The sequence below is a fragment of the Antechinus flavipes genome, chromosome 4 (assembly GCF_016432865.1).
Source record: "Antechinus flavipes isolate AdamAnt ecotype Samford, QLD, Australia chromosome 4, AdamAnt_v2, whole genome shotgun sequence".
Taxonomy (NCBI): domain Eukaryota; kingdom Metazoa; phylum Chordata; class Mammalia; order Dasyuromorphia; family Dasyuridae; genus Antechinus; species Antechinus flavipes.
In genome coordinates this window covers 23,176,381-23,188,418 of record NC_067401.1, presented here as the reverse complement: position 1 = coordinate 23,188,418, position 12,038 = coordinate 23,176,381, and the positions used below count along the sequence as shown (strand labels likewise).

General features: G+C 39.1%; 1 protein-coding gene across 1 annotated transcript in view; it reads left to right on the top strand.

Annotated features, from left to right (window-relative positions):
- LOC127558739 (S-adenosyl-L-methionine-dependent tRNA 4-demethylwyosine synthase TYW1-like) overlaps positions 1-12,038 on the top strand; it is a 214,641-nt gene that overhangs the window by 83,166 nt on the left and 119,437 nt on the right. The window contains exon 11 of the mRNA XM_051992012.1: positions 769-878. Within this exon, the coding sequence (XP_051847972.1) occupies positions 769-878 (110 nt within the window). The remainder of the gene's footprint in view (positions 1-768; positions 879-12,038) is intronic.

The following is a 12,038-nucleotide window of genomic DNA, read 5'->3' as shown; positions in this document are numbered from 1 at the left end:
TCGACCTTCATACCTCCTGCCCTTGCCCCTTGTTCCCCAGAGTAGACTGAGAAGCAGCTCAGGGGGTGGGCAGGCCATTCACAGGTGCTGTGACTCTCCTTTTCCCAGGCACAAGGTTTCTCTACTGGACGTGGCCAGTTTTTGACTTGGAAAAGGAGCATGGAGAGTGTGATGTGAAGGGGGCTTAAGGGTACGTGTAGGTCTGTTTGTGTGTGTGTGGGGGCGAAGACAGCCCAGGACTCTTGGCTGGGTGCTTGACCAGCTTAAGGACAACACGACATGCTAGACCTTACCCAGCATGTCAGGGCTTGCCAAGTATTTCTACAAATGTTATCTCGCTTGATCCTCACAACAGGCCTCTGTGGCTCTTGTAACCTCCCCATTGTACAGATGAGGAAACTGAGGCAGAGAAAACTTAGGCAGAGGAAGTTTAGGAAGTGTCTGAGGCTGAATTGGAATTCTGATTTTTTTAACTCTTGAGTTCAATGCTCTAGGCCTTGGGTTGCTTGACTTCTTGTAGGACCATAATGCCAGAAATCTTCCCCCCCACCATGTCCTGGCAGATTCACAAGTTTGTGATGGACTCCCATGACTTGGTAGGTGCCAGTTTATTAAAAGTTCACTTTAGCCAGCTGAAATAACCAGTTACAAGTCTTCAGGAGAGACCCTTGTGATTTGGGAGAATGCATTTGCCAGGATTGGAAATCCGACTAGCATCTTGCTGATCCTTGAGGAAGCCTTTAAGAGCTTTGCATTCTCTCTCTGCAGGCACCATACCAATCCAGTAGGCACTGAATGGCGATGGAAGATGGACCAGCCTGATATGATCTTAGAGCAGGCCGTCGAAAATCACCGCAACATGATCCGACAGTTTAAAGGTATTTCCCTTCTCTCTACGACAGGGTGCTTCGCCTCCCAGAAGCCAACATCCCACTCTGTGAAATGCTCATGGTCTGAGATGTCTTTCTCTTGACAAATATTTGAGCAGGAAAGTAAGAATTTCAAGCCCTGACCCCAACTGTTGGCCCATTTTTTTCTTTCATGAACAGTTTTTTCTTCTTATCTGACTTTTAAAAAGTTAAATCATTAAAATGAAACAACTTCTTGCCTTGGGCCTCCGAAGCTTGTTCCCTTTGATCAGGTTTTCTCCCACAGTTCCCTAATTACCTGGGGACCTTTTTTTGGGTCAGGTTTTCCCAGCGCACAGACCTGTAGAATATCCTGAGCTGATGCATGTTTATGAGCTGGTGTGGTTCTGGGATGAGATTGAGCAGGTCAGGGGGCTGGTGCTGCAAGTTGGTCAACAGCAGAATTTGAATCCTGCCTCCTATTCATCTTGTCTTTTATTGGCCCTTAGACTGGGAGAAGGACCTGAGCAGGGGGAATGAGGTCAGGAAGTCTATGGTCTCTGCCAATGGAGGGCCGGCCTTGTGGAGGAGAGTCCCGGTTGGCCAGAGGGACCAGCAGGGGGGTCTTTGTTTCTGGTCCGTTCTCAGGCCGATCCAGCTATGGCTGCTTTGGCATGAGCCAGGACAGTGCCAGCCGGATCCAATCCAATCCAATGATTGGAGGCTCGTTCCCAGCTCATGTTTGGCTCCCAGCTGACCTCGTTTGTGAGATCATCAGGCTGATTGGGTGCTTCATTTGGGAGTATAAAGGGGTCTACGTCTTATTACTTAGCAAGTACAATCTGACATCTTGAACAGTTGTCAGAGCCTGCGAGCTGTCCTGCCAGTGATCCCCGGGAGGGCACTAGTCTTCCCCTGTGACTGCCCATTTCTCTTGTTATTGAAATACTCCCAAGTTACCATCTGCATTCGGACAGCAAGAATGTGGGCACAGATTGAGCATTCACTATGTGCCAGCCCCTCTGCCAGGGGCCTTGCCTTCTACCATTGGGAAACAAGAAACAGAAAATGACTTAGAAATAGCAATTTCTTGGAGGATCGGGCAGGTTTGCTGCTGTTTGGATGGGGGTGCCAGGGCACACACACATCAGAAGGACGCTGGGGCTGATGTAGTTGGGTATCGGGGAGAAGGTGAGGTGGCCGGGGCAGGGAGATTTGGCCTGGGGAGTTACACGTCACAGTCAGGCTTTTGTCCAGGCCAGAATAACTGGGCCTCTCTTAACTCGACTGGCTGAATTTTGCCATTGCCGACCCAGGGAGCTCTGTGTTATGGGGCTCTGCATGCGGAGTTCCTGCTAGTGCCTAGGGATCAATTACCCCATTCCCCACCAGCTTCTAGAGGTTGCTTTCCGTGTGTTGTCCCTGGTCTGTTTTCAGCTCAGTTTTGTCCTTGAAACCCAACTCCCTTTAGAAGAACCGTATTCTATGGAGGGTTTCATTGGCCATTTGCCATATTCTCTCATGGTGTATTTGACATTGAGAAAAATGTTTTAAAATGATTGAAGGGCCCCCAAATTGTCAGCAAACGGAATGTTGCTGTGAAAACATTTCAGAAAGATCACTACACAGGGTTCCTAATAGAGTTCTCAAGAATCGTTCTCAGCCCGCTTTACAGGAGGGTCATGGAAGTGAGGGGTCCTTTGGGTTTAACCCAGGTGGACTTGGAGAGTGGGGGAGTTTCTTCAGAAGCACTTTTCTAGCTTCTGAGCAGGAGCTGGGATGGACTTTGGGTTTTAGAAACATTCTTTAGAAACAATGCTTAGAAACAGTAGAAAATGTTTATTTTCTCAACTAGTCCCAATATGGACTTCATGCCACGCCCGGTGAGCAGCACTGAGAGACAGAGCCTGACGCTGGTCCCTTCATGGGAGCCCTCAGGACTCCGGTCTGTAATTGTTTCCCCAGGAGACTTTGGGGGGCGTCATGGCGGGGCGGCCTCGTGGAGTGAGTGCAGCCCGCGTTTTGGCCACTTCTGGGGCCCAGAGTGGATTCAGACCTTTGAAGAGCAGGCCCCCTTTGGAAGGGAAACACATTCATTCTGTTTAATTAATTGCGTTTTGATTTTATGTGGAGTTGTTTCATGGGCTTCTGCTTTTTCTCTCTCGGCCTTGTTCTTGTTTTTACGAGTCTTTGCATTCACTGCATTTGGCTTAGGCTGGCATCTCCTCCCCCACCTTGGCATGGACTCTGCTCCTGGCGTGCCCTCGGATCTCCAGGGCCAACCTAGGCCTTGCTGTGTTTGGGTCTGGGTCTCCCTCCTGGCCGGCTCCAGCTGTGTCCCACTTGCTTCCCTCAAGCCGGGTCTCAATATTCCCTCCTGTGGGTCAGACCTTCTTTCCCCACTCTGGATGGAATTTCCCCCACTTCTTTTCCATTCTACATTGTCTTATCTTCTCCCACTTTGATGTGGGGTCCTGGAGGGAAGGGACCACTTGTTGGCTTAAAGTGGTGGCCCTGGCACTTGGTACAGGGACTGGAACATAGGGAATATAAAATGCCTGTGTGAGCTCTGTGTGTGTGTGTGTGTGTGTGTGTGTGTGTGTGTGTACTCCCCTCCCCTCCCCTCCCTTCCTCTCTTCTCTATCTTTCCCCCTTCCTCCCTTTTGCTTTTCCTGCTCCTCCTTCCCTTCTCCTCCTCCCCTCTCCCTCTCTGTCTCTTTCGTGTACCGGTTGAGTAGCCCCTTAAATGGGGCAGATGCCAAATGATTCTGGTTTTCTTGGATATTTCCTGGAGCAAACTATGGCTCAAATTTCCTGCAGCCTGCTTTTATAGAGCCCAGAGCTACACATTTGAATAAAGTTTTTTCATATTTACACGTGTAAAACCTTTCCTATTTGGCTGACTCTTGTCTAGGGAGTATTCTGGTGATTTTTTTTTTTTTTTGGTGTCAAGTCAACAAGCATTTCTTAAGTGCCTATTGTGTGTCAAACATGGTGCACTTAATGGGAGATACACAAAGAAAGGCAAAAGCAGCACCTGCCCTTCTTCACACCTTTATTTCCCTCATTTGGCCGAAGCCTTTGATTTCTCCTTTGAAGAGATCAGTGGTGATGGCAGCCTCTTTGCCTCCTTCTCTTCTGGTCAGATACCCCAGGCAAGAGCAGCCCATTCTCAGGGGAGTTTTAGCCAATCTTTTTGTGGTCAACTATCGTTGTTGGCAAACTTAGTTAGCTGATAATGAAAAATGATCCTACATGAATTTTTTCTTTTTTAAATTAAAGCTTTTTATTTTCAAAACATATGCAAGGATAATTTTCAACATTGACCCTTGCAAAACCTTGTGTCCCAAATTCCCTCCCCCTTCCCCTAGATAGCAAGTAATCCAATATATGTTAAACATGGTAAAAATACATGTTAAATTCAAAATATGCATATATATTTATACAGTTATCTTGCTGCACAAGAAAAATCAAATCAAAAAAGGAAAAAAAAAGAGAAAGAAAATAAAATGCAAGCAAACAACAACAAAAAGAGTGAGAATGCTATATTGTGATCCTCATTCATTTCCCACAGTCCTCTTGGTGTAATTGGCTCTCTTTATCACAAGATCATTGGAACTGGTCTGAATTACCTCATTGTTGAAAAGAGCCACTACATAAATTTCTTTTTTTTTTCTATTAAAAACTTTTTATTTACAAAGCATATGCATGGGTAATTTTTCCAACATTGACTCTTGCAAAATCTTTTGTTCCAAATTTTCTCCCCCCCATACATAAATAAATGTATATATTTAATATACATGTTAAATATGTTGAAATACATATTAGATCCAATATATGTGTACATATTTATACAGTTATCTTGTTGCACAAGAAAAATCAGATCAAGAAGGAAGAAAAAGAAAAACTGAGAAAGAAAACAAAATGCAAACAAACAACAACAGAGAGAGTGAGAATGCTATGTTGGGTTCCATACCCTGTTTCCATGGTTCTCTCTCTGGGTGTAAATGGTTCTCTTCATCACTGCACAAGTGAAACTGGTTTGAATCATCTCAGTGTTGAAGAGAGCCACATCTGTCAGAATTGATCATTGTATAGTCTTCTTGTTGCCATGTATAATGATCTCCTGGTCCTGCTCATTTCACTTTGCATTAGTTTATGTAAGTCTCTCCAGACCTCTCTGAAATTATCCTGCTGGTTGTTTCTTACAGAACAATAGTATTCCATAACATTCATATACCATAATATATTCAGCCATTCTCCAGTTGATGGGCATCCACTCAGCTTCCAGTTTCTTGCCACTACAAAGAGGGCTGCCACCAATATTTTTGCACATGTGGGTCTCTTTCCCTCTTTTGAGATCTTTTTGGAATATAAGCCGAATAGAAACATTGCTAGGTCAAAGGGTATGCACAGTTTGATAGCTTTTTGAGCATAGTTCCAAATTGCTCTCCAGAATGGCTGGATGTATTCACAGTTCCACCAATATGTATCAATGTTCCAGTTTTCCCGCATCCCCTCCAACATTCAGCATTAATTTTTCCTGTTATCTTAGCCAATCTGACAAGTTTGTAGTGGTATCTCAGAGTTGTCTTAATTTGCATTTCTCTGATCAGTAGTGATTTGGAGCATCTTTTCATGTGACTACAGATAGCTTCAATTTCTTCATTTGAAAATTGTCTCTTCATATCCTTTGGCCATTTATCAACTGAAGAATGGCTTGAACTATTATAAATTTGAGTCAATTCTTTATATATTTTAGAAATGAGGCCTTTATCAGATCCTTTGGATGTAAAAATGTTTTCCTACTTTCCCTTCTATTCTTGTCTGCATTAGTTTCGTTTGTACAAAAACTTTTTAACTTAATATAATCAAAATTATCTATTTTGTGTTCAATAATGATCTCTAGTTCTTTGGTCACAAATTCCTTTCTCCTTCACAAATCTGAGAGGTAAACTAATTTATTTATAATCTCATTCTTTATGTCTAGATCATGAATCCATTTTGACCTTATCTTGGTATATGGTGTGGGTCTATGCCTACTGTCTCCCATATTAGTTTCTAATTTTCCCAGCAGTTTTTGCCAAATTCTTATCCCAAAAGTTGGGGCCTTTAGGTTTGTCAAATACTAGATTGCTAGAGTCATTGACTGTTTTGTTCTATGAACCTAACCTATTCCAGTGATCAATTTCTCTATTTCTTAGCCAATACCAAATGGTTTTGGTGACCGCTGCTTTTATAATATAGTTTTAGATCTGGTACAGCTAGGTCACCTTCATTTGTTTTTCTCTTCATTAATTCCTTTGATATTCTTGACCTTTTGTTTTTCCAGATGAATTTTGTTGTTATTTTTTTTGGTCAGTAAAATAGTTTCTTGGGAGTTTGATTGTTATAGCACTAAGTAAATAGATTAGTTTAGGGAGAATTTTCATCTTTATTATATTTGCTTGATCTATCCAGGAGCACTTGATATTTTTCTAGTTGCTTACATCTGACTTTATTTGTGTGGAAAGTTTTTTGTAGTTTTGCCCATATAGTTCCTGACTTTTCCTTGGCAGATAGATTCCCAAATATTTTATACTATCAACAGTTATTTTAAATGGAATTTCTCTTTCTATCTCTTGCTGTTGGATTTTGTTAGTGATATATAAGAATGCTGATGATTTATATGGATTTATTTTGTATCCTGCAACCTTGCTAAAGTTGTGGATTATTTCTAGTAGTTTTTTAGTTGTTTCTCTAGAGTTCTCTTAAGTATACCATCATATCATCTACAAAGAATGATAATTTGATTCTCTTATAACTTACTCTAATTTCTTTAATCTCTTTTTCTTTTCTTATTGCCAAAGGTAGCATTTCTAATATAGTATTGAATAGTAATGGTGATAGTGAGCAATCTTTCACCCCTGATCTTGTTGGGAATGGTTTCAGTTTATCTCCATTACATACGATGCTTGCTGATGGTTTTAAATAGATACTACTGACTGTTTTAAGGAAAAGTCACTTATTACTCTCTAATATTTTTATTAGGATTGGATTTGTTGGATTTTATCAAATGCTTTTTCTGCATCTATTGTGATAATCATATGGTTTTTGTTAATTTTGTTATTCATATAGTCAATTATGCTAATAGTTTTCCTAATATTGAACCAGCCCTTCATTCCTGGTATAAATCCTATTTGGTCATGCTGTATTATCCTGGGGATGATTTTCAATAATCTCTTTGCTGATATTTTACTTAAGATTTTTGCATCAATATTCATTAGGGAGATTGGTCTATAATTTTCTTTCCCTGTTTTCGCTTTACCTGATTTAGGTATCAGTACCATGTCTGTGTCATAAAAGGAATTTGGTAAGAGTCCTTCATTCCCTATTTTTTCAAATAGTTTATATAGTATTGGTTCTTTAAATGTTTGGTAGAATTCACATGTAAATCCATCTGGTCCTGGGGATTTTTTCTTAGGAAGCTGATTAATAGCTTGTTCTATTTTTTTTTTTTCTAAAATGAGACTATTTAAGTAATTTATTTCTTCCTCTGTTAACCTAGTCAATCTATATTTTTGTAGGTATTCCTCCATTTCATTTAGATTGTCAAATTTATTGGCATAAAGTTGGGCAAAGTAACTTCTAATTATTGCTCTAATTTCCTCTTCATTGGTGGATAGTTCTCCTTTTTCATTTTTGAGACTAACAGTTTGGTTTTCTTCTTTCCTTTTTCTATAATTTGATTAGAAAGGTTTATTTTGTTGGTTTTTTCATAAAACCAACTCTTAGTTTTATCTATTAATTCAAAAGTTTTTTTAGTTGTCAATTTTATTGATTTCTCCTTTTATTTTTAGAATTTCAAGTTTGGTATTTAATTGGGGGTTTTAAATTTGTTTTTTATTTTCTAGCTTTTTTAGTTGCAAGCCCAATTTTTTGATTTTCTCTTTCTCCATTTTATTCAAGTAAGTATCTAGATATATAAAATTTCCTCTTATTACCGCTTTGGCTGTATTCCACAAATTTTGGTATGTTGTCTCATTATTGTCATTATCTTAGATGAAGTTATTGTGTTTATGTTTTGCTGTTTCATCCATTCATTCTTTAGGATGAGATTATTTAGTTTCCTATTACTTTTTGGTCTATTTTCCCCTGGTCTTTTATTGAATGTAATTTTTATTGTATCGTGATCTGAAAAAATGCATTTACTATTTCTGCCTTTCTGCATTTTATTTTGAGGCATAATATGTCTTAATATATGGTCAATTTTTGTATAGTTCCATGAACTGCTGAGAAGAAAATGTAGTCCTTTCTGTCGTCATTCAATTTTCTCCAAAAATCTATCACATCTAGCTTTTCTAGTATCCTATTTACCTTTTAAACTTCTTTCTTGTTTATTTTGAGGTTTGATTTATCTAGTTCTAGAGAGTGAGATTGAAATCTCCCCCATTATAGTTTTGCTGTCTATTTCTTCTTGCAACTCTCTTAACTTCTCCTTTAGGAATTTAGATGCTGCAGCACTTGGTGCATATATGTTTAATATTGATATAGCTTCATTATCTATGGTACCCTTTAGCAAGATATAGTTTCCTCCCTTCTCTTTTTTAATTAGATTAATTTTTGCTTTTGCTTGATCTGACATTAGGATGACTAACCTGCTTTTTTTACTTCACCCTGAAGCATAATAGATTTTGCTCCAGCCTTTTACCTTTACTCCATATGTATTGCTCTGCTTTAAATATATTCTTGTAAACAATATATTGTAGGATTCTGGCTTTTAATCCAGTCTGCTGTCTGCTTACGTTTTATGGGGAGTGTACTCCATTCACATTTATAGTTAAAACTACTAATTCTGGATTTCCTACCTGTGGTGATCTTTTTTGTCTTTAAAATGTAATAATGATGGTTTTTTTCTGGGAGTAAGCAGGTTTCTCAGGGGAGGTTTTCTGGAGGCAGCCTTAGTTTGCAGTTGAAAATAATAATCACCTCAAAACGCAGCCAGGTGATAAAAGTTCAGATCTTTTATTGTCTCCAATATAGCCTGGTTAGCTCAGAGGCCTATCTCTCGCTAAGAGCTCTTGCAGCTTTGTCCTTTGCTTCTGCCTCTGCTTTCTTCAGCCCCCAAAGCCAGCACCAAGTTGAATCTGTCTTGCCTCTGAGAGAGAGCTTCTGGCTCTCAATCTGCCAGAGTGCTCCTCTCCGACCCCAGTCAATGTTCTGAAGTAAAACTCCTCACTCAGAGAGGGCTTCTGGCTGAACTCACTTGACGCTCCCCTCTCAATCTAAATTCAGCTCAACTCTCAACTCGTAGCTTCTTCACTCTGAAGACTCCCCTGACTGGCCCATTGAAGCTCTATTTATGCTCCTTCGAGAGAGAGGGATTGTGGGATGCGAGAGAGAGGGATTATGGGTTTCTTCCCAGAGTGCTCTCTGGTCCTAAGAGCTTCAAGGGAGGTGTGAATTCACAAAGTTACACAATTAATTTTGTGAATCTCCCATACTTGTGAATTCCAATAGGTAAAGGTATAAACACAAGCATTGTATCAATTAGTTCTACTTAGTACTGGCCCATAACATCTCCTTAGGATTAGATCAATCATACTGAACCATGCTAAATTAGATAATTATTGTCTCTATCAACTCTAATGACTTAACAGTTTGTAAAGATTCCAACACCTACCATCATATTAATTATAATTTCTCTTTCCTTTTCCCCTTTCCCTTCTCCCCAGTATTTTACTTATGAGCATTACTTGTCTCAAGCAGTCTTCCTCTTTTAGAGACATTCCCCCTTTCCCTATACTTTTCCCCTACTATTTCTGTTTTCCCTTCTATTTAGTCTACCCTTTTCCTTTTCCCCTTTCCCCTCCCTCTTTTCTATAAGGTGAGAGAAATTTGTCAGTATAATCAAATTTATCTATTATTTTTTCTTTTAGCCAAATCTGATGAGAGTAAGATTTACACAATGTTCATCACTTCCCTTCTTTGCCTTGATTGTAATAGGTGTTCTTTGCCTCTTCCCGAGATATAATTTCTCTCATTTTACTTCCACTTTCCTCTTTTTTTTTCTGTTACAATCTCCTTTCTAGTTTCTTTTATATTGTAACAGTAAAATCAGATTATATGTATATTCTCTATGTATGCCCATAACAGAAATGGTTCTCAAGAGTTTTTTTTTTCTCCCTTTTTCCCTTTTTATGCTTCTCTTGGGTTCTATATTTGGAGGTCAAATTTTTTGTTTAGCTCTGGTCTTTTTATCAAAAATAAATGGAATTCACCAGTTTCATTGAATATCCATCTTCTTCCCTGAAAGAGAATGCTCAGTTTTGCAGGATAATTTATTCTTGGCTGCATTCCAAGTTCCTTTGCCTTTTGGAATATCAGATTCTAGGCCCTTTGATCCTTTAACGTGGAAACTGCTAGACCCTGAATAATCCTTATTGTGGCTCCTCAGTATTTGAATTGTTTCTTTCTGGCTGCTTATAATAATTTTCCTTGGTCTGATAGTTCTGAAATTTAGCCACGATATTGCTTGGGGTTTTAATTTTGGGGTTTCTTTCAGGAGGTGTTCGGTGAATTCTTTTAATGGTCATTTTATCTTCTATTCTATGATATCTGGGCAGTTCTCTTGGATGATTCCCTGAAAAATAGTGTCTAGGCTCTTTTTTTCATCATGGATTTCAGAAAGTACAATAATCCTTAGATTCTCTTTCCTAGACCTATTTTCCATGTTGGTTGTTTCCCAATTAGGTATTTACATTTTTTCTATTTTTTCATTTTTTTGGTTTTGCTTGATTGATTCTTGTTGTCTCATTGAGTCATTCATTTCCATTTGTTCAGTTCTGAATTTTAGTGAATTAGTTTCTTCTAAATGAAGAAAACTTTAATTTTTTTTTTTATTTCTTTTTGTTTTTGTCCAGTTAAATTTTTAAATGAGTTGTTTTGTTCTATGGAATTTTTTTTTTTTTTCATTTCAGAAATTCTGTTTTTTAAGGAGTTATTTTCTTTTTCCATTTCACAGATACTGTTTTTTAAGAAGTTCTTTTCTTTTTTTATTTTACAAATTTTGGTTTTTGGGAATTGTTTTCTTTTTCCATTTTATCAAATCTTTCTTTTAATGAATTATATGCCTTTTCCAAACCCTCTTGCAAAGTTTTCATTTCCTTTCCCCATTTTTCTTCTATCTCTCTTTTAAGATTCTTTAAAATTTCTTCTAGGGGAGCCTTGTATGATGGGGATCAGGTTATATCATCTTTTTGAGCTTCATCTGGAGACAATCTGCCTTTAGTCTCTTCAGAGTTTGAAAGCTGTTCTCTTTGACCATAGAAGCTGTCTTTTGTCAGAGTCCTGTTTACTTTTTTACTCATTTTTAAAAGTTAGGTTCTGCCTTTAGGGCGGGAGATGTTTTCTAAGCAGCCATAGCTGTGCTGGGTCAGTGCTGATTCACTCCTGGTGCTGGGTGGGTGTGGCCAGGTGCCCTGAGATTCTGGCATTTTGAGGTTCACTATTGTTATTTTGTGTTTGTGTTGGATGTTTTATAACTTCTCTGCTGATCTGCTGGCTTGTAACCAGGGCAGAGTGGCCAACAGTGCTTTAGATTCCTGTAGATTCCTCACCATAATTTCTCTGCCATGTGGAGTCTGCACCGCCCTAGACTCTGCACTGTCTGCACTGGTGTTTGTGGTCAGCCGCTTGTGCTTCTCAGCCTCCCTCCCATTTCCGATTGAAACTGATCTTTTCTGGTGATCTTCAAAATTATCTTCTGCTGGTAATTTCTGGCACTGCCAATATTTGTGGGTTCTGCTGGTCTAGAACTAATTCAGAGGCTGGATTTACTAATTAGTCTGAGGGTTGTAGAGAAGGTCAGAGAAAACTGTGTGTTGTCTCTGACATCTTGGCTCTGCCCCTGGAAGTCCAGGCTTAGATTTATTAGGAGCCAAGTGTCTTGCTTTTTATGTTACTGTTTTCAAGCAGCTACAGCTCCACAAAGGAAAACTCTTAGGTCAGGTCAAACAAATGCATGAATGAATCATGAGTTTCTGTAAATGACTTTTTAAGTATATTGCCTTTTGTGAGACCAAGGGGTGAGCTTCAGTATTTGTAGAGGGAATTGTGGATCTGAGAACGCTTAGGTTAGTGGGAGTCTGCAGAAGAGATGACTTCTAAAAATTCATCTGAGCCTGCTGCTTGTAGGACAGAAATCTAAAT